We start from the raw sequence: 22525 nt of genomic DNA on the forward strand, positions 1-22525 counted from the left end.
CTGAGGTCCACCTCAACACGAAGACTCTTGTTGACATGCAAATTTTCTAATACCTAATGTTGCTTGGAACTCTCCCAAAACCCGACCATATCCAAGTGCATTTAAATCTATTCTTAGTTTAAAGAAATGTAAAAGCTATCCTTAGTCAATTTTGATACACTACATAATTTCTTTTTCTTAGTTTTATTTCATAAATCTGCAAATTTTTAATAAACAGAGATGGAAACTCTTCCTGTGTCTAGTGGCACTGTTAGACAGGAAAGTACAGAAACTGTGTCACCATTGCTCCTAGTAACACTTCCCAAGAAGAGGATAATTGAACTGCAGATCTAAAGTCTCACCTGAATTGACACTGTTACCCCCAATTCAAGTTTACTCAGCACTGCAAGGACCTATGTTCTCACTCATCGGAAGCAGTATTCCATGGCTACATCCAAAGCATTCAGAGGAAAAATATAATCTGACAACACTGGGAATAGTCCCCCTATAACTGTTTATTAGGATGAGAATATGCTCCAAATCAATAACTAAAAAAAGAAAAAAAATCAAATTACAGAGCATGCATAAAATACAAAGTAGCAATTTATAAATAGACAGCATCTTTATAATCAATACACTAAAATAACAAACAGCTACAAAAGAAAAACAAAATGACTGACTACAGCAATGCCTTCTGTGCTCCCCACACATCATGAGCACTGCAAAAACCAGATTAACCATGAAACATAGTCATCTATGCAAGCCCACACATTTTTTTTGCAGGTATCCCACCATCCTGAACAATAACTTTGCAGTTAACTTTCAGAAAACTGCAGAGTAAGTGCTTAATATTATCCACAAGGAAGTAAAACTAAGTATTAGTGTGTACATTTCTGAATGAGAAACTAGCTGCTCCATTAATTTCAATTATGTAGTGGAAAAACCTATTTCAGGACCCTACCTACAATGCCTAAGTGCATTCTACTTAAATTCAAGGTACTATTTCATTTTCATACTAAAAGAACACATGCCTTTAAGTGGTACCACTTGAGCATAAATTAACCTCTCACTGTATTCTTTAGACATACTAAAACCAAAGGTTTAACTGAACTATATTCTATAATACACTGTAGAACTCAAAAGCATTGTTAAAATAATTGCCCATGCTTGTTAGTGAATATGGTGATAAAAATAGGCTGCATTTCACTTACTAGAAGGGTTTAAACACAAAATTCACACTTCAAAATGTGATATTACTAGCATTAAGCTAGTTACTGCATGAGCAATAAAAATGCCAGACAATCTACTTCTGGAAAATGAGACTGGTTAAGCTACTTAGGCTGCCAATCACTGCAACAAAGACATCTCAGACAGAAGTCCACTAGCCTGCCAGGCAGCAGGTTAACTTGCGACCCCATAACCATGATGCCCTACACAAATAAAATAGTCCTTTGTGTTTATTAAGATAATTTTTTTCCAGAAAAAAAGAATCCCCATCGTCTTGGATGCTTACAAAAATTAAAGAAAAAATTTACAACATAGACCTATTAAGGCATTTTAGAAATTGACTTTCACGATGGAAAATCTTCAAGCTCTCAAAATGCTGTTATGCTTATAGGGCAATCCTTAGGTCTGTCAAAATATGTACTGCATTGAGAAGAGAGTCTTACAAGCTGCTCTGTGGCAAAATAATAGCTTATTTCTAAGGTTGTCTTAGATTCAATCAGGACCAATAGGTCTGAGCTTCAAGTGATCAAGTTCTATTATGTTCTACAGTGACAGGCTTCCATGATGAAGAGTAAACAATAATGAGGAATTCAAACATTCAGTTTATTAAACTAAGGCTACAGAAGCCATAGCATGAAAAGAACTGCAGTCATTCAGGACAAAGTTGATGATTTTATAAAGCCAAAATTAAAAGACTTAACACATGAGAAGATTCTTAAGTGTGAGGAAGTAATAAAACACAGAAAGTGACCACAAGAATTACAAATATATTTAAATCTCAGACCTGGGAAATGGACTATACACAGCCTTCTAGGGGAAGAGAGACGCCTTAGATGTTCTGACAGCACTGCACCTTTGGCTTGTTTTCAGTGGTAGGTGGAACATGAATAGGAACCACATTGTTGCTTGGAGACATGTCATTTTCACGTCTGTCTGACATTTGCTTCTGAGAAACAATACGGTATATCTCTGAATGACAAAAGAAACAGAAACACTTAGTGTGTGTAAAACCAAGAAGAGTTTGTGTGAAAGAGACGAAAGATATGCAGAACAGAAAACACACATATTAACATTTTTATTTTTAGACCAGGCATGGTAGTGCACATCTGTGATCCCAACACTTGGGAGGTAGAGTATAGGACCAAACTTGGCTACATAGTAAGTTCAAGGACAGGCTGGCTACAGAAGACCTTGTCTCAAAAAGTAAGATTTTACTTTCAAATAGCCACTAACTAGATTCAAAGCATTTTTTTTAAAAAAACAATTTCTGTTACAGTAAGAAGAGTAACAAGGTTTCTTCACTTTAGAGGGGAAAGTTCACCCATTAAACAGTGCCATATTTATGGACATAAATCTGAATTAAATCATAAAAATATATACTAGCCCTCCAAAAAAAAAGTTCACACAAACTGACAATGTGTAAAATAAACCTGTACTATCACATAGACCTAACTGTTTTCTAGGCTCTGCATAAAAGAACACAATTTCTTAACCATACTAAAATCCCAAGAGCCTCAAAAGAGAAAAGGACCTCTACTTACACTGTCCTCCTCTGGGGCTAAGGATAAATTATTTCAAGGAGATAATCTAACATACACGTACTATTTTACTTTCATGGCATATATCAAGATTAACCTTCTAGTCCTCACTAAACATTAATCTTGTAAAAAACTAAAATATTTGCTTCATTTGTTGCTTTAGTTCCACAGAGTAGAGGCTTAAGGAACTATTCAATATTAGTGAATGCCTCCAGTATCTGTACTGAACTCATTCAAAGTGGCCTTGCACTATACTACCTAATCAAACAACAATACTCTTCTCAAGAACAACAAACACAGACCTCCATCTTGTTTCTCCAATGCCCTCTTTAAAGCAACACCATCACAAGGTAGGGAAACTCTAGAAATAGGCAATCCAATATGATGTACTAGGAAGGACACAATGTACTCCTACATGGGCTCCATGTGTCGCTGGTAAAACTGCTCTTGGTGAATTTGTTTATACAGAAATAGGACAGATACAGAATCAGATGAGTATAAGCTTTCTATTTCGGCTACCAAAACAGTAGCTATTTAAATAAAAATTAAAATCCATGGTTAAGCATAGGGGCACAAGTCTTTAATCTCAACACTCAGAAGACAGAGGCAGGCAGATTTCTGTGAATTCAAAGCCAGCCTGGTCAACACAGTAAGTAACCAAGTCAGTCAGGGCTACGTAATAAGACCTTGTCATTAAAAACAACAAAAGGCAATTCTATAAAGGATATTATTTAAAAACTTGGGAAAATCTGAATAAGAACTGCACACTAGAAATACTGTAGACCTTAAATTTTAGACCTACAGTCTGTGACTATTTAGAATCATGCCTTGTTCATATGAAAAAAAGAGTTTACACTTTAAAAGTATAAAGTTACACAGTAAAAAATAGAAAATAAGAGATATATATTCAAAGCCAGATAGTGGTGGTGCATGCCTTTAATCCCAGCACTTGGGAAGCAGAGGCAGGTGGATCTCCCGAGTTTGAGGACAGCCTGGTCTACAGAGCTAGTTCCAGGACAGTCAGAGTTTTTACTCAGAGAAACCCTTCCTGGGGAAAAACAGAGATAGAGAGATGATCAAAATGGTCCAAAAAGTTTGGGTGTGGTGGCACATGCCTTTAATCTCAGCACTTGGGGGACAGAGGCAAGTGAATGTCCCCCAAGTTACAAGTGAGTTACAAGGCCAGTTTGGTCAACAGTGAGTTCCAGGACAGCCAGGGCTATGTAGAGAGATCCTTCTCAAAACAAGTTCCAAAAACACATCAACCAGCTATAATGTATAAACATTATCTGGATCCTAATTTAAATTGTAATTTTTAAAAATGCTTGAGTATGTTTGATATTGTTTAAATAGCCGGTGGTAATAAGAAATTACTACAAATCTTCTAGGGGTTGTATTATGAATTTAAATTCCATTTTTAAAACATTCTGAAATATTTGGAAAATAAAATGACTTATTATCTGGGATTTATTTAAAAGTAATAAAAAGGTCATAGGTCAGGAACCAACACTGATGGTTACTAAAATAGACTAGTATAATCTATTCTGGTTTAGGTAAGCTAGAAGTCACACAAGAGATAAATCAGTTTTTTGGTGCTAAAAGGGATGGCACAACAGTTGAAGCGTACTTACTGCTCTTGCAGAACCTGAGTTTAGTGCTCAGCACCCACATGGTGGCTAACAACCATCTGTAACTACAGTTCCACAGGATTCAAAGCCCCTTTCTGGCCTCCATGAACACGAGGCAGACATGTGGTATACACATCCATAAAGAAAAGCACTCATACACATAAATTAAAAATAAGCAAATTTAGAAAAAAAAATTCCCCTAAGGTTGAACAACAGTAAGTTAATAAATGAGGCTGGAGTCATGGCTCAGTGGTTAAGAGAACCCACTGCTCTTCCAGAGGACCTGAGTTCAATTACCAGCACCCACGTCAAGTAGCTCACAACTGGTTCTAATCCCAGCTATGGGAGCATCTGACTTCCTCTTCTGGCCTCTTTAATCACCCCCATGCATGGGGCATACACTCAACACTCAACACACACACATACAACACACACACACACACACAACACCAAAAATGTAAATTTTTTGTATAATCTTTTAGGGAAGTAGCTAAAATTTGTCTGAGAAGGTTGGTAGTGGTTCAAAGATGAAGAAGTATCAGTAAAGAAAGAAGGCAATAAAGACAAGCTATCGATTAAAGTGATGCTGCCAGATCTTTCACTGACAGGGGATAGGGATGGCCAGTGAGATGGCCCAGTGGATAAAGACACTTGTCCCTAATCCTGACAACTTCAGTACAATCCCCAGAAGCTGTATATTAAAAGGAGAAAGCCTAACTCCTGAAGGTTGTCTTCTGACCTTCACTCTCACACTGTGCATTCAATGAGTCCCACCATGACACAAAATAAACAAATACTTTTAAAATTGCTCTAAAAGAAAAAAGCCTGATGTGGTGCCATACACATCTTTAATCTCGGTGTTTGAGAGGCAGAGGCAAAGAGGCAAAAGGTAGGTGAATCCCTGTGAGTCTGAGACCAATCCAAGCTACAGAGTGAGTTCTAGGTCAACCAGAGCTACACAATGATATGCTATCTCAAAGAAGGGGTTCGGGTTGTGGTAGGAAGAGAGAGGCAGGGAGGGAGGAGGGAGGGAGAAAATGAGGGAAGGAGAAAAGAATGAGAAAAAAAGAATGGAATGGGAATGTGTCCAGGGAAAAGAGAGTTCCCTTCAGGCTAGTGACTAAGGAATAATGATAATCATCAACTTGTGGTTAAACTATACCATTCGTTCTTTATGTTGTCCACTAATAATACCTAACTGGATAGATCATCTTTTTGAAGAGAAAAATCATTAAATATGTGACCCCTGTTAAAATTTAACTTCTTTACAAGCTGTTCTGAAGATTAAGTTAGGGGAACAAAACCAAAACATCAGAAACTCCTCCATAAAATACAAATGCATACACCAGAAGAGAGACAAAGGGAGACTTCTTAGAAGACAGAGAGGTAAATAATTAAAGAGAGCTCATCACAAAGCAAGAAATTTGATCAGTGTTGTGCAACAGTCTCCAAGTGCTCCATTCTTCTAGAAACAGTAGGTACTGCACTGTGTTTACTCCTGTCACTAAAAACATATCCACTTTTGAAAAATACCAACAAGACAATAAACAAAAGGAATCGGGGGAAAATTCAGGTCTAAAGACTTCTAAAGAGCTCCACAAGTAATTTACTTTAAGTTTCTTGTGTTGGGTGTGTCTACAGAGAAACCCTGTCTTGAAACACAAAGAGGAAAAAAGGAAAAAAAAGGACAGAGGGAAGGAGGGAGGGAGGGAGGGAGAAGAGAGGGGAGGGGGAAATGGGGGAGAAGAGGGAAGAAAAGAGGAGAGGAGAGGAAATAATAACCAGTAACTGTCCAGCAGAGATCTGATTTATAAAGGCTTACTTAGTTCATGGTGGGGGAGGGGTCAGTAACATGCTAAGACAGAAGCAGGTTCTACACTTTCCTCAAGGATCTGTTCTCCTTTAGAACAAAATGAATGTGATTACTTTTTTGAAAAGGAATGAATGCAGTTCCTTTTCAAGATGTCCAAAGGGCCAGGCAGTGGTGGCACATGCCTTTAATCCCAGCAATCGGGAGGCAGAGGCAGGTGGATCTCTGTAAATTCAAGGCCAGCCTGGTCTACAAGAGCTAGGTTCCAGGACAGGCTCCAAAGCCACAGAGAAACCCTCTCTCATAAAACAAAAAACAAACAAAGAAACAAAATGTCCAAAGGTTAGGAGCAACTAGAAAAAAGCAATCCTTTTTCACCTTCCATCAGAATTTCTTATAGGACGTCTAAACTAAAATGAAATAATAATATAGTATAGCTTTAAATAAGGCAAAAAAGTCAGTCTTTTTTTTTTTTTTTTAAATCTATGGGACCTGTGGAACAGCTGGCAAAATAATTCTAGAGAGATTACACACAATTGTTCCAAATTAAGGAACAAGAGACTTAAATTTGTTAGTTTCATAGGTGCTGAAGAGATGGCTCAGAAGAGCACTGACGGTTCTTGCAGAGGACTCTGTTCTGTTTCAAGCACTCACAAGGCAGCTCACAACCACCTGCAGTTCCAGAGGATCCGACACCCTCTCTGGTCTCCTTAGCCATGCGGTACACATACATACACTTAGGTGTACCTACACACAAAATAAAATAATAATTAAGAAAATTCTTTAGTTCCTCTAAAGTTTCTTAAAGCTCAGGAGCCAGGGTAATTTCATGACAGCCTCTTCAAAAGCTTCTCATTTATTAAGCTCTTCAAACCCCTGCTCATCATATACGGTTCTTGAAGGTCAAAAAACATTCCAATTTGATAGTCCAACATTTTCTGCTCCATGTGAGAACAAAATTACCATTAGCTCTAATGAAAAGAGAACCAGTACTTGGCTGGCAAGATGAGTAAAGGGATCCACATTCCATTCCTGGGAACCATACGGTAGAAGGAAAGAACTAAACTGACTCCCACACTTGTCCTCGGACCTCAACTCTTGGGCCCAGATACATATTCACATACATGCACACAAAAGTAAAGTAGAATTTAGAAACTCTTTAACAATTCTTAATATTCTGATAAAGTTAACACCTGGTGACTTCAGCCCCTTCATTTTTATTTTATATGTCATACGGCCCAGGATGACCTCACACTCATAAAGCTCCACCCACGGGCTGAGATTATAGGTATGCACCACCAAACTGGCTTTAGCTGTGTTTTAAGGAGCCAGTATGTTACATGAATTAAAGCTATTTCAGCTACAGAATTAAGAGTTTAGTCTTCAAATTAGGCATTTACTTTGAACTTACTAATTATATGGAGAAACCTGACTAAGAGCACCTGAACTAAAGGTCAAAGTTAAAGCTACCAATAATGAGTAAAACAAACCTATTACCAGGAGCTTCCTAAATGATGACCTGAAACCACCTGTGTGGTGTTCCTGTGGCAAGCTGTACACCTCAGTTTAATCATAAAGAAACACTGAGTAAACGCAAACTGAGAAAATGACAATGACCTGTACCTTTCAAAAATACTAAGATTGGTAAATAAAGGGAAATTAAAGGAACGATTGCCACGCAGTGACAGATCAGCTGAATGGAACATATGATCTGATACCAGACTTTTTTTTTTTTTTAACTAACAAAGTCTTTATTGGAACAACTGGCAGAATGAGTAAGGTCTGTACCTAAACACTGATATGATTAAGTCACAGTTTGTGGTTATAAAAGAGAAAGTGCTTGTGTTTAGTAAATATTACAAAAAAAAAGACAGGAAAAGGTATATGCAGCACTTACTTTCACATGGTGCTGTATACACATGTATGTGTCAGTGTCGTGTGTCTGTGTGTATGTGTGTGTATATCTGTGTGTCTGTGTCTATGTGTGTGTGTATGTCTCTGTGTATGTGTGCCTGTATCTTTAGGGGAGGGAGAAGGGAACAGGTGAATAGAAAGAAAAGACACTATACTTAAGGAAATGGGGTACAGGTACTCACAAATTCTTTATAATATTATTGTAAGTTTTAATCACCTCTGAAATTATTGAAATGAAAAGAGGGTATGAAAAACAGTAGTTCAAAACCTCTCTTAGGGATGAAGCTCAGTTGGTACAGTGCTTACATGGCATGCTAAAGACAGAGTTGGATCCCTAGCAGCATGCCCCTCTCCAACCCAATCTCCTAGTAAACTTGAGGTGGAAAGAACAAAGCTGATCTAAAAAGGAGGGGTGGAGCAATCCACCAGCCCACCTTGGCACTAGTCAACTACTAAAAGCACCACCAGAAAACTCTTGGAACCACTGAGGACTAAAGGATGTAAATAAAGTGAAGATCTATTGCAAAACATTACCAATACTATGTAATTTTACATTTGGCTCAGTGGGTAAAGGCTCCTGCCATCAAGCCTGATGACCCAAATGCTGTAAGAAACTGTCCTCTGACCACCACATGAACACTATGACCCCACCCCTGATATTTTGAATGAATAGATAAGATTTAATTTTTAAAACGTTAAAATATTAAGCCAAGTATAGTATCACATGCCTTTAATCTAAGCACTTCCAAGGCAGAGACAGGTTGATCTCTGAAAGTTCAAGGCTAGCCTGGCCTACATGGTAGAAAAACAAAGACAAAGCAAGTAGGACTTGGAGGCAAACTGTGTATTCATTAAAATATTGCAAGCTTAAAAAAATCTGCAGTGAGATCACTCAGAACAGATTTTTTTTTAAATGAAAAGAGCTGCTATGTACCACAAACTGTCTATTCCCCTCCAGCTGCCTATTGATTTTTTTTCAGATAACAAAAAACAATTTTATGATATGATGCCACACGCCTTTAATCCACTCTTCAGGCAGAGGCAGGTGAACCTCTGAGTTTGAGGCCAGCTTGGTCTACAAAGTAAGTAACAGTGAATTGCCCCATATGGGTGCTGGAAACACAACTCAGGTGCTCTGGAAGACCAGTAAGTACCCTTAAATGTTGAGTCATCTGTTCAGCCAGATTTTTATCTAATTTCAAGAGGCATTTATTTATATCACTCCATAGTTAGTACCTCAGTATTTACCTTATTAAAGTGCATTTCAAAAAAGAAAACACAACTCTGTCCCTTTGACCATGAAATATAGAATACATGGCCTGAACACAAGCGACCAAATTATTTTCTAAGAACTTTTTCCCAGATGAACCCAGTGACTGAAGTGCAACATGAAAGAATTGTAACTGTGCTCCCAAGGAACTCTTGGCTACAGTGGCTCATAAATGATAGTCATTTTCAGATGGCGTAACAGTTTCCTAATTAATTTGTTTAAATCAGTTCCTAAAATTCCAGTTTTCTCTGGTGTAACCTGAAAACACGTATCTTACCTGTTAAAATTGTCTGAAAAGCAGCTTCAACGTTTGTAGAATCTAGAGCAGATGTCTCAATGAACGACAAGCCATTCTTCTCTGTGGAGAGAAACAAAATTTTCAATATTGTGAAATTTGATTGCTTTATAATAGTGCTGATGATCAAATCCAGGGCCTCATCAATGCTAGGTGAGCCCTCTACCACTGAGTTACCCCCCCCTCTCAAGGTTTGAAACAGCAGATGTGATAAGCTCATAATCACAAAGGAAGATAAAAGACTGAGTAAGACCTAGCTGGCCGTGGTGGTGCACACCTACCAACCAGCACTTGAGAGGTAGAAGCAGGACCAGGAATTCAAGACCAGCCTGGACTACATGAGAAAGTGTCCTAAAACATCAAACAAACAAAACCTTAGACCATACCAACTCCTGGGGTAGTAAGAACACTGTTCTACTTATACTTCAATAAATTATCAGAAGGGAAGCAAGAAACAAGCAGATCTTCTATGAAGCCCAAAGTGTTCAGCTTCTAAGTAGATGGGTGCATCCTTGTCGGTCCCTGATACTCCTTGGCATACTACTTTTCAGACTCACACAGAAAGGCCTTGCTAAAGAATAGAGGAGCAATGTTCAAACAGAGAAATGCAGAAGCATGTATTATTGTGGAGCTCATATTACTAACCTGCAAAAGCTCTTGCTTCATCTGTAGGAACTGCCCTGAGATGGCGTAAATCACTCTTATTGCCCACAAGCATGATAACAATGTTGCTATCAGCATGATCTCTCAGTTCTTTCAGCCATCGCTCTACATTTTCATATGTGAGATGCTTAGCAATGTCATAAACCAATAAGGCACCTACTGCTCCACGATAGTATCTGCAAACAGAAACATTTGTAACTATCAGAAGACAATCACAAAATAGAAGGGAACACCAGAAAAAACTCAAAACAGAGACGGTATAGGGCAGGGAGACAGCTCTGGTAAAGCACTTGCCATCTAAGCAGAGGATCCAGAACCCATGTAAAAGCTAAGGACAGCAAACCTGATCCTCCTACAGTGAGAAGGGGGCTGAAACAGGATAATCTCCAGAAGTTCAAGTGCCAGGTAGCCTGGCATAAACAGCAGTGAACAACAAATACTACATGTCTCAAACAAGGTAGAAGGTGAGGACCAGTCCAAAGGTTGTCCTTTAACCTCTATACACATAATAATACACATACGTGCACATTTACATACACTCACACACACATGCATGGGACACATGGAGACATACACACACACTATCTATAGATGTGGTAGACAGTAGTTGTTCCTTTATGAGGCTTTTTATACCTAGTCAGCCATAGACCAAAAATATTAAATGGAAAATTCCAAAAATAAATAATTCATAAGCTTTAAACTGCCACCATTTTAAGTATTGTGACGAAACTTCTCAGTGTTCCACTTCATCCAGGCCAGCACATGACCCTTTGTCCAATGTACCCACACTGTGTAAACTACCTGCCTGTTAAATAAAGTCTCTTTCTAGCCCTCCCACTATCGTCTTCCCTATGTTCAAGTAACCCTTGGTTTGTTGAATAATGGCCCCCAAAAGCAACTAGAGCATGCCAAAGAAAAGCTACAAAGGGTTTATTAAGAGGAAGGATACAGAGGGCTAGAGAGATGGCCCAGCAGTTAAGAGCACTGGGTTTGTTTTTCAGCACCCACATGGTGGTTCACAACCATTTGTAACAGCTTTCTGGGATCTTTTTACCACCTTCTTACCTCCACAGGCACCAAGCACACATGCAGTACACATACACATATGCAGGCAAAACATGAATAAAAATAAAAATGAATTTAAAAAAAAAAAGCAAAGAACAAACCACAATTGGAAGCATTCAGGGCTCAGTACTATTTGTGATTGCAGGCATCTATGGAGGGTCTGGGAACACACCTTCCAGAAGGTTAAGGGAGGACTACTGTACCTTCACAATACTTAAAGCTAGCAAGTCATTGATACCAACATATGCCAGAACTGAGAAACCATGAACTTACGCAGATGTTATAGCCCTGTACCGCTCCTGCCCGGCTGTGTCCCATATTTGTGCCTTTATTGTTTTCCCATCAACCTGGATACTTCTTGTTGCAAACTCTACTCCAATGGTACTCTTGCTTTCCAGATTGAACTCATTCCGAGTAAATCGAGACAAGAGATTACTCTTTCCAACACCAGAATCTCCAATAAGGACAACTGAAAAGACAAAAAAAAATATATAACCTGGATGAAGGCAAGCACATTCAGATAACCAACATGCTTTTAATAAAAGGACGTTTGAGTTCAAAATAAATACAACCAAAGATTTTAAAGAGGTATAGTACTGAATATCTTATGTCTATGATCAATCAATTGAAATCTATTTCATCTATTTCTAGATTAAAATGACTTACACACATCATCTACTCAGCACAGATCAGACATAACACCCTATCAAAAAAAAAAAAAAATCCCTCTCTTTTTGTCCTATCTGGGAACTTAAACCCAAGGCCTTACACATATAAGGTAAACACCAGACCACTAATATATATCCCCAGCTCTTAAAAATGCAATTTTAATCATATGGTATCCTAGCCACCAATGCAAACATTAATTACCTTTAATTTATACCAACCTCATTACCTTAGAAAGTATTCTAGAAGGTAAACAACAACTTGTGTTATTCACACTGTTTAAACATCAAACAAAAGATGTCAGAGCATAGAGTGGGAAATGTGTACATTCTACTACTTTTGTTGAAGACTTTTGCGTAATATGAGAGCTGAAACACATTTAAAACATGAGGCATGAGGCTTACACGCTTTGCTGCTTTGGTCATAGAAACTATAATCATCTTTAATAGTTACACTTCATAGACAGGCAGAAAGCCACAGGGACACCTCACCTTGCTATGGACAAACAGGAGCCCTAGGAACCTAACAATTCTGACATACTGAGTCAAAGTCAAAGCAAGAAGGGCAAACACTTTCACTTAGGACTCTAGAAAATGTAAAATCAAGTTTTGATTATACTTGTTTTCTATGAATAAAATAAAAAGTAGGGTTTTTTGTTTTGTTTTGTTGGTTTTTTAAGACAGGGATTCTCTGTAGCTTTGGAGCCTGTCCTGGAACCTAGCTCTTGCAAACCAGCCTGGCCTCGAACTCAGAGATCCGCCTGCCTCTGCCTCCCAAGTGCTGGGATTAAAGGTCTGCGCTGCCGCCGCCGCCGCCACCGCCACCACCACCACCACCACCTGGCTAGAAAGCAGTTTATTTACTAAGTATTTTCTCCCCAAAGTGTTACTATCCTTTTTAAATTTTCAAATAGGGCTAGTGAGATGACTTAGCAAGTAAAGACACTTGCTGCCAAGCCTGGGAACTAGAGTTCCAGTCCTAGGACCTACATGGTCCTAGGAAGACAGACTACTACTCCTCAAGTTGTCCTCTATTCTCCACATGTGTGCAGAGCTTGCATGTGAGTGATGAATTAATATAATTTTCTATGGTGTATGGGGGTGGGGAGGTATCCAGAGGCCAGAAGAGAGAACTGTAGTGATAAACAGACAAATACAGGTGCTGAGAACTGAACTGGGTCCTCTACAATAGCAGCCAGCTCTTAACCGCTAAATCACCTCTCTAGTAACAATAAATGTAATTTTAAAAATTGGGGGAGGAGTTAGAGAAATGACTCAATGGTTAAGAGCACTAGTTGTTCTTCCTGAGAACCTAGGTTTGATTCCTAGCACCCACATGGTGCTAGATCAACCCTCTAACTCCAGACAAGTTTATAATTTTAGTTCAAGGATCTCATCTGGCCTCTGTTGATATAGCACACAAGTTCACAGACATACATGCATACCAAACAATCCACACACATAAAATAATAAAATATTTCAAAGCTAGGCATGGTCACTCATTTAATCCCAGCATTCAGAAAGCAAAGAAAGGCAAATCTTGTGAGTTGGAGGCAATCTGGTCTACAAAGAGTTCCAGGCCTGTCAGGGCTACATAGTGAGGCCCTGTATCAAAACAATTAAACAAACAAAAAAGGTAAACAAAGTTGAGAAACAAACTGAATTGTTTGTTTGTTTTAAGAGAGGGTCATGGCAGAGGCCAGCCTAGTCTATATAGACTTCCAGGTGTTTTTTGTTTTTGTGTTTTTTTTTAAAAAAAAAATTAAAATTAAAAATTTTTTTAAAAAAAAAAACACTGGCTGGAGAGATGGCTCAGTGGTTAAAAGCACTGACTGCTATTCCAAAGAACCCAGGTTCAATACCCAGCACCCACAAGGCAGCTCACAACTGCCTGTCTGTAACTCCTGTTTAGGGTATCTATCACCCTCACATGCAGGCAAAACACCAATGCTCATAAAATAAAAATAAATAATTTTAAAAAAGGAGAGAGAGAAGGTCTCACTCTGGAACCAAGGTTGGTCTAGAACTCAAAATCTTTTGTTGAGATTATAGGTGTGTGCCATCATGCCCAACTTCAGATAAGTTGTATTAAAGCATGAGTCTAAAGATCAAAATTGGGAGGGGTATTGCACACATCTTTAATCTCAACACTCAGGAGGCAGAGGCAGGTAGCCTGGTCTTACAGGACAACCAGGGCTACACAGAGAAACTCTGTCTTGGCAGGGAGGGGGAATATCAAAATGGGCTTGTAGGTTTACAGATTCTGAGCTGAACATTTTTTTGTTTTGATTTTTGTTTTTGTTAGCTGAACATTTTTTCCTTCATAAAAATTTCTGTTGGTATTTTAGTGAACACTGTATTTCTACTGCTGACTTCTAAACCAGCTGATTGATTTATATATCAGACTAGAGAAAATCAACACAAAAGGTTAAGGCCAGGAAATAATAAGCCATGCTTTACTCAGAAGACTGGGATGTGATGGTACATGCAGAAAGAAGGCTGACTGCAGACCAGCCAAAGGAGTAAGAGAGCCCCTTATGCACACCTTTCCTGTCACAGAAACAGACACAAGCTGGCCCTAGAACAACCATGCATTATCAAATGTGTATCTTTCTGGTTTCCTCTATCAGCTGATTCAGCAAGAAATCCCAGCAGCAGTGACTCCGTGCAGTAAAGAGAAGTTATTTCTATCTTTGTAGTCAATTAGAGGGTACCCTAGCAAACAGACATTAATGGTTTTACTGGATAGCAGTAAATAATGTCAAAGTCATGAAAACAGAAAAACCACACTTTCAGTTTTACAGAATGGCTAGTTAGTAAGCAGGTTTCCAAACTCCACCACTGTAGATATGAAGTTGAATATTAGCTACGTTAATAGAGCCTCCCTATTAATAAGATACAGTCACTGTTGTTTCTTAGTATAAGAGGCTAAATGGTCAGAGCACAACTCCGGGGGGGGGGGGGGGCGTGTCAGGGTGGGGGCTAGGGTCCCAGCCAAGAACCTAGTCTGGGTTTTAGCCAAAACTCCCTACACCTTTCCTAGCAATCCTTCAGTCACTCTAAGAGTACAGAAACTTAAGCCTGGGAGATGATTCAGCAGGTAAAGGCAAACAGTGTTGTGATTAATACAGTTTTTGTGTGATTCTTCGGGTCTGGGTCTCTGCTTACAGCTACCAAACCGAAAGGCCTAAATTCAATCCCATGAACCCACTTAGTAGAAAGGAAAGAATCAACTCCTTCAACTGTCTTAGACTTCTATACTCACATGCCATGGTGTGAGCCCATACACCACCAAAACAAACATACACAAACATACATATATACATAAAATAAACACATGAACTTTAAAAAAAAGGAGGCCAGATCACCTGCTAAAGAAATTTCCTTTGAATCACTTCTGGTCCCACATTAGCATCAACACTAACTAGAGGTATATATAGTGAAGAAGAAAAACCAAAGGTTAGAACACATCTAATTAATTCACAGACACTCCCCATTTCAACCAGCACCTCAGGAGCCAGTCACAATTTAAAGTCAAAGAACACATGTGAGCATGGCATCTGGCTAGCACCACCTTTTAGTGGGGGCATACCTTCAAAGAACAACGTATGTCTCCCACAGAAGCTCCAGCAGTAGTTCATGTTTTGTTTTGTTTTAAAATATTAGCCATTCTTGCATTTTTTGGTTTTCAGGGTTTTTTTTAAATCCTACTTTAGGTATGTGGATGCTTTGCCTGCATTCAAGTATGTAAATGACATGCATGCCTGTCACGTCCCCTGGACCTGGAATTATGAATGATTGTGAGCTACCATGTGGGTGTTGGATTTGAACCCAGGTTCTCTGTAGAAGTAACAAGTGCTCTTGACTGCTGAACCATAACTGCAGCCCCTGGCTCATGTTCTGACCTCTACTTTTAACTAAGGACTAAGTTGACCATCTCACCAACATCAAGTCTTTATACCGTGCTGAGTGAAGAATCCACTCCCCCATGTAACCAATTAATTTTATTATTTAAGAAGTAGCAATAGTTTGCAAACAACTCAACATTCACAATGCTCTAACACTATAAAATACTTTTACCAACTAGCTACTGACAAGATCACCAAAGTCAAGACTATCAACTTGTCAAAGGAAAAGGATATTTGAAATGACAGAAGACTCCAGTTTTATAAGAATAAAAAAATATTGAAATGTAACATGAGGAGAGAAGGTTCTATTTCCTAACCAAGTGAGAATCAAAACAAGAGTGATCTATTTAGGCTCAATGGATGGATGGATAAGGATGGATGATGGATGGATGGATGAAAATTAATGAATTATCTAATAAACAAAAGACAATTCATTAGTTATGATTTTTTAAAAAAACAAAACTTAACGATCCTTTCTTTGCAGACTCAAAATCAAACAATTTTTACTCAAAATACTTTTTCTCATTAAGATGGCAACATTTAATTTTTTCCCCCAGTGGTGCTGGAGATCTAAACCTATGGTTCATGCTAAACACATGATTTATCAGTGAGTTATTACACACCGGCAAGTTATTACACTTGGTTTTTGTTGTTTGTTTTTTTAATATAGGAAACTATATGTTCATATCCAATAAAGAAATCAATTTATGGGCCAGCAAGATAGCTCAGTAGGTAAAGGCACTTGCTGCCAAGTCTGATGGTAGAAAGAACAGACTTCTGACCTTCACACCCTCACCGTGGCTCACAACCCCAACATACACACAATCACACAAACAAATAAATGCAATAAAAATAAATGTAAAGAAATTTTTAGTAATTTTTATGTATCCATTACTAACATCTTAGGTTAAATAAACATATATTCCACAATTTTGGCCATCTATAGAGTACATACTAAACAACATGACTATAAGATAAATAACAATATCTATACATCAAATATCAATATAATTCCAATATAATGCCTCCCTAGAATCCAGATAGCCTCATCTGCTGAAGCTCAGCCTAATGCCTAATATTAATCTGCTTAAATATATGCTTTATGTATTATACACACCACAAATATTAGACTGCTAAATACTGTAAAAGCAGAGTATGTATATTAATTATCCATTATTTAATTTAAGTTTCTATCTCTAACCACATTTAGGTATTTTTGCTATTGTCTTTGTTGTTTTTTTCTGAGACAGGATCTCATTCTGTAGCCCAGGCTGACCTCAAACACATGGCTATCCACCTGCCTCAGCCTCCCAAGTACTGACATCACAGGCATGAGCCTCCAAGTGCAGTCCACATTTAGTTTTACTTCTGTGGTAAGCTCATTTACTGCTAACTCCTCACCTCACACACAGAATACTGGCTTTTCAAACTTCGCAGCTAAAATCACTAACCACTTTCACACTGCTTTTCAAAAGAATTTCTACTTTCAACCACATTCACAGTCCAACCTCACCAAGTCTTTAAAATAAAATGCATCAATGATGCTGAAGTGTAAACAAGTTTTTCAGGTCCATCAGAATCTGAGTTACTCAACCAAAAGCTATGAGAGAAAAGCTAGCAAGATTCAAGACAGGGATGGTCCCCAATGACCAGCTGATGATTCATCATCACACCTGGACTTCAAAGCAACTCAAGAGAGAAAGCTGCAAGAGGTAGATTGCGCTCCCAGCTGCTTCCACAAAGTGCCACTTTGACTGTCCTGGTGTCCAGCTTCCTCACTATGTCCCACAGCACCTTAACCACACTGGTGTATTTACAAGATTAACTTTTTTGGTGGGGGGGTTGAGACAGGGTTTCTCTGCAGCTTTTGGAGCCTGTCCTGGAACTAGCTCTTGTAGACCAGGCTGGCCTCAAACTCACGGAGATCCACCTGCCTCTGTCCTTCATGTTAAATATTATAAACCCCAATTTCCTTAACTATCAAGTGTGCTAGGTTAGCCTTCTCCAAAGTAGAAATGCTATAGTTCATCTTAGTGAAAAAAAATCTCTATGAAATAAAATCATTTAAAAATAATTGTATAAGTAAGAAAATTGGCTAAGTAATCAGTGTTGAAATAAAAAATAAAGTGACTCACATCCTGTAGCAGTTTCTAAAAAGTGGAAACTCTTCTCAGCAGAATTTTTTAAATACCCAGTCTTAAACAGCAAAATGTACAAAAAATAAAGCCAGAACCCACAAAGATACAAAATAATTCAGAAGTTTCTTAGTTCTTTGCTTCTTGATTAAAACTTGTAAGCTGGCTTAGTGGGTGAAGGTGCTTCCTGCCAAGCCTGACGACCTGAGCTTGACCCTGAGACTCACAAGGTAGAAGGAAATAACTGACTCCCAAAAGTTGTTCCCTTGCCTCCTCATGTGCTGTGTGCATATTAACACACACATATTAAAAAATGCAATTTTAAGCTGGGCGGTGGTGGCACACGCCTTTAATACTAGCACTTGGGAGGCAGAGGCAGGAGGATCTCTGTGAGTTAGAAGCCAACCTGGTCTACAAGAGCAAGTTTAGCTCCAAAGCTACAGAGAAACCCTGTCTCGAAAAAAAAAAAAAAAAAAACAATTTTAAAATTTCAAAAAAGAGCCGGGCGGTGGTGGCGCACGCCTTTAATCCCAGCACTCGGGAGGCAGAGGCAGGCGGATCTCTGTGAGTTCGAGGCCAGCCTGGTCTACAAGAGCTAGGTCCAGGACAGGCTCTAAAAAAGCTGCAGAGAAACCCTGTCTTGAAAAACCAAAAAAAAAAAGAAAAAAGAAAAAAGAAAAATTTCAAAAAAGATTCATGGCTCAAAAATCTGACAAGAACTATAATGATTTCATTTATTTATTGAGTCCTCACAAGAGTAAACTTTATAATCTCATGTATTCCTCAAAAAGGTATCACAGTATTTCCTTTACTGTGGAAATAAAAAGTTGAGCAGGGGGAAACGATATAATTATATTATAATCTCAAAAAATAAAAAAATACTTTTTAAAAGTTAACTTTTACAAGGTCACAATGCAAATATAAAACCCCAGTGTTTTCTTGTGGTTCAAAGAATGGTCTAAACGTAAAAGAAACTTAAATTCTTTCAGCCAATCTAGGGCAAATAAATATTCTGAGGAAAAATAAACAGCTTTCTATAACCAACCTTCACATTGCAAATCAAATGGAAGAAATGACTTCTAGAGACTAGGTACTAACTGCCCTCACACAGTACTTAAAGATAAACTTCCCTTGACTGATTAAACCCCAAAGTCTCCTGGGATTTAAGTAATTTCACATCATCTCAGATGCTTTCAACAAACATTCTAGGACTCCTATTTGTTTTAGGTTTGGTTTTGATTTTTTTGAGACAGGCTCTCACTACGTGTGCAACTCACTATGTAGACCAGGCTGGCCGGGAACGCACATGATCAGCCTCCCTCGTCCTCCTAAATGCCAGGATTTTAAGGCAGGACCACCACACCAGGCTTTCCTATTAATATTTTTAAAGTTTGGTACCTTCTTACTGTAAATTATTTTCCAATATGGTAGTAAGGATAGACACGTAAGGTCCTTACCCTATAAACAGAATATTCGGAGGAGTAAAGACTGGTAAGGGTGTACCAGCAGCGGGTAAGCCAAGGCTTGTAAAGTATTTGGTAACGCAAAAGAAGTGTTTCCTGCTTCATCATTTAGTCGGTCACTCTTAGCACCCAATGGCAAAGTCAGAAACACCATGCTTAACACTCCTGAAACTCCACCCTCCACAGAGAAGCTTTCAGAGCAATGGCCTCTTCCTCTCTGGTAATGATCTTTGTTCGGCACACTACTGATGGCTGCCCTTCTAATTCAGGAGCAGGGCAAGACTATGAAAGCGAGAGCGCATTCATGAACAACAAAAAAAAAAAGCGTTCACTGTACTCTCTTTTCGCTGAGAACTGTATCCTTTCACTTTGGCTTCTTTCCGGACTCAACCAATAAGCAATTCTCTATCTACTCCCCATCCTCCCACGTTCTGTTCAGCCGCTCGCTTCAACGCCCCCCACCCCTGCCCCACCTTGCAAGAAATTCATTTCCCTAAAAGCACGCTACCAACTAGAACCCTCTCCCACCGCTTGGGAAAGGTACGGGACCAACCAGGGCCCTTCCCTTCCTGCTGGATCCTCCCAGTATTGCAGCAGGAAGCAAGCAGTCCACGGTGATAAGCTAGCTAGTATTTGTGCAGCGCGCAACCTTTCCTGTTCGGGAACTGGGCCTTCAGGTCTGGCAGGGATAACAGCCACCACCCATCCGCAGCCCCTTCCCGAAAGTAAAGGAGCCATCCGGGTCTGGCTGGAGCCCGGCAGCGACAGGAGTGGGAAGGGGGTTAAAGAGGCCAGGTGGGAAGTCGCCTGCGCTCGGACACTGCGACAAGTGCACGCACGCCGGGGGTGATGGACGGCCCCCTCTTGCCCTCCCCTGCTCTCCCTCCCACGAGCCAGGTTGCAGCGGAGCGCTAAACATTAAGTGAAAAGGAAAGGCACGGAGTTTCCCGGCGGTGGGGAGGGAGAGGGCAGTCCACGGGTGCCGACCTCGAGGTCTGCGGGGATGGGGGTGGGGGCCCTGGGACGGGCAATCTGGCCGAAGCCCAGGAAGGGCTCACCCGGAGGGAGGGGAAAGGAAGCAAAAAGAAAAGAAAAAGCTTAAAAAAACAAAACAAGAAAAAAAGCCCACGGAGAGAGTCGGCGCCCCACTACGGGTGCTGAGCCGAGGCAGGGGCCTGTCAGAGGGGATGTGAGGCCGGCAGCGAGCATCCGAGAGGAAGGGCCCGCGATGCCTAGGGAAGAAACTGCCCGGCCGTGAGGAACGCAGCCGTCAGGGAAGACACACAGCGAGGGGCGACAAGGCCCAGTAGCCCTCCCCGGGGCGCAGGAACCGCGACGAGTGGCGGGACCCCCGTCGGGGCGGCAGGGAGGAAGCGCTGAGGCGGGCACCGTCCCGAGCAGGGCTAGCCCTCGCGCGGGTCCCACGGGAGTGTCTCGGGCCCCCGAATGGGCACTCGGCAGTCCACGGCTCACCTTTAAAGAGGTAGTCGTACTCGTCGTCGCGGGTGCCCATGGCGCGGCCGAGGAGCTGAGGGGAGGGAGCGGCGGTGGCGACGGCGGCGGGACCAGGGGGCGTCGCTGCAGGCGTAACCGGAGAGCTGAGCTTCAGCTGCCGGACCCGGTGAAGAGCCCCGCCCTGGCTCTGCGTCACTTCCGTCAGGCCCCAGCCCCTCACAGGAAGTACTTCCGGAGAAATGGCGCCCCGCCCCTTAGCTGGGTAGGGTGGGACGCCCAGGCATGAACTTCGCACTCTTACCTGGCCTGGGAAGGCCTACAGGGAAAACAGCCTTAAAATGCCCAGCTGGCCACAGCCCTCCGGGTCTTTGGCTTGTTTTTTCCTTAACCATGTAGGGAAGCCTGGCACAGGTTCTTAGTATTTGGCTTCCGGTTAGGGGCGGGGTTTTGTCAGAATTAGACACCCGAAGACATCACTGCCGTCGTGTTGGTTCCATGGTGTAATGGTTAGCACTCTGGACTCTGAATCCAGCGATCCGAGTTCAAATCTCGGTGGAACCTATTTCTTTAGCCTTTTGTTGGCCATTATATTTATTTTTAATTCATATTGAATAATAGAATAACTCTGTTATATCTGCTCTGGGATTGAATCACATATAGTATTTACCTATGAAGACTTCACTAATTAGTCTCTTCAGTTCAGTAGTGTCTGCTACATGGAGACCCAGTAATTAAAACCCTTAGTCCTTTTTTGAAGACTTGGAGAAAGCTTGGTACTTGATTCCTTTTGCTAGAATTTTCTACACTAAGCTTCAGTTAAGGATAGGCACTTCTCACCCACTCAATCTCTTCAGAAATCTCTGGCACTATCTCCAGATGTCATTAAGAGAACTTCACCCACCCTCCTCATAAAAAGATTCATCAAGATCTTGAGTCCTATCTGCTGGCCAACAAGCTAAACCAGGTTAAATAAATTTAACACAAGAGAACGGCAATTTTCCATTTTAGCGAATATCAACGTTCAGACTCGAGAGTTGCCACAGCGTCTCCTCATGGTTGCGTTGTTCTTAATGTTGTCGGAGTCAGTCCTCACTCCTCTCTGTAACCCAGAATGGCTTTGGAATCACTGTGTAGCCCAGGCTGGCCCTGCTGTCCTCCTCTGCCCCTCAGCACCCCACCCTCCATACACATAGAGGGATATTCACCTAATAAGTCCTGGGAAGCATATGTTAGGTCGTGGAAAAGAGAATTCAACCTATAGATGGAATTCACGTTGCTAGTCAACTGACCTTAAGCAAGGACACTATCTTGGATAATCTCAGTAGGCTCAGGGTTGTCTTTAGCGTCTTTCCAAAGTGGAGAAGGGGGTTGTCAGCAGGGATGAGGGGCTCCGCAGGCTGCCACCAGCTGTCTGAGGAGAGGGACCTGGATTCAGGGAAAACCTGATTCTTCACTTTGCTGGGGAAAAAAAAAAGTCTTTCAAAATGATAAAATATGAAATAGAATCGGA

At 40.4% G+C, this 22525-nt stretch overlaps 1 protein-coding gene and 1 non-coding gene across 2 annotated transcripts; one reads left to right on the top strand and one right to left on the bottom strand.

Moving 5' to 3' along the window:
- Positions 1–1788: 1788 nt before the first annotated feature.
- Positions 1789–21211, bottom strand: Rab11a (RAB11A, member RAS oncogene family). The gene is made up of 5 exons (XM_038322429.2): positions 21034–21211; positions 11663–11858; positions 10307–10500; positions 9644–9724; positions 1789–2175 (listed from the first exon to the last, which is right to left on the bottom strand). Exons 1-5 carry the CDS (start codon positions 21071–21073, stop codon positions 2036–2038), a joined length of 651 nt encoding a protein of 216 aa, XP_038178357.1. The 5' UTR covers positions 21074–21211; the 3' UTR covers positions 1789–2035.
- A 293-nt stretch (positions 21212–21504) lies between these two features.
- On the top strand, positions 21505–21576 carry Trnaq-cug. The gene has a single exon. It is a non-coding gene; the product is annotated as a tRNA-Gln (tRNA).
- The last annotated feature ends 949 nt before the right edge of the window (positions 21577–22525 follow it).

The sequence above is a fragment of the Arvicola amphibius genome, chromosome 3 (genome assembly GCF_903992535.2).
Source record: "Arvicola amphibius chromosome 3, mArvAmp1.2, whole genome shotgun sequence".
NCBI lineage: Eukaryota > Metazoa > Chordata > Mammalia > Rodentia > Cricetidae > Arvicola > Arvicola amphibius.

Excerpts from the sequence above, each read along its gene's own strand:
- Rab11a (XM_038322429.2), bottom strand. The coding sequence starts at position 21,073 with ATGGGCACCCGCGACGACGAGTACGACTACCTCTTTAAAG. Across the intron at positions 9,725-10,306 it reads TGAAGCAAGAGCTTTTGCAG|AGAAGAATGGCTTGTCGTTC; the intron begins GTTAGTAATATG and ends TTCTCTCCACAG. Across the intron at positions 2,176-9,643 it reads TTTTCAGACAATTTTAACAG|AGATATACCGTATTGTTTCT; the intron begins GTAAGATACGTG and ends TTTGTCATTCAG.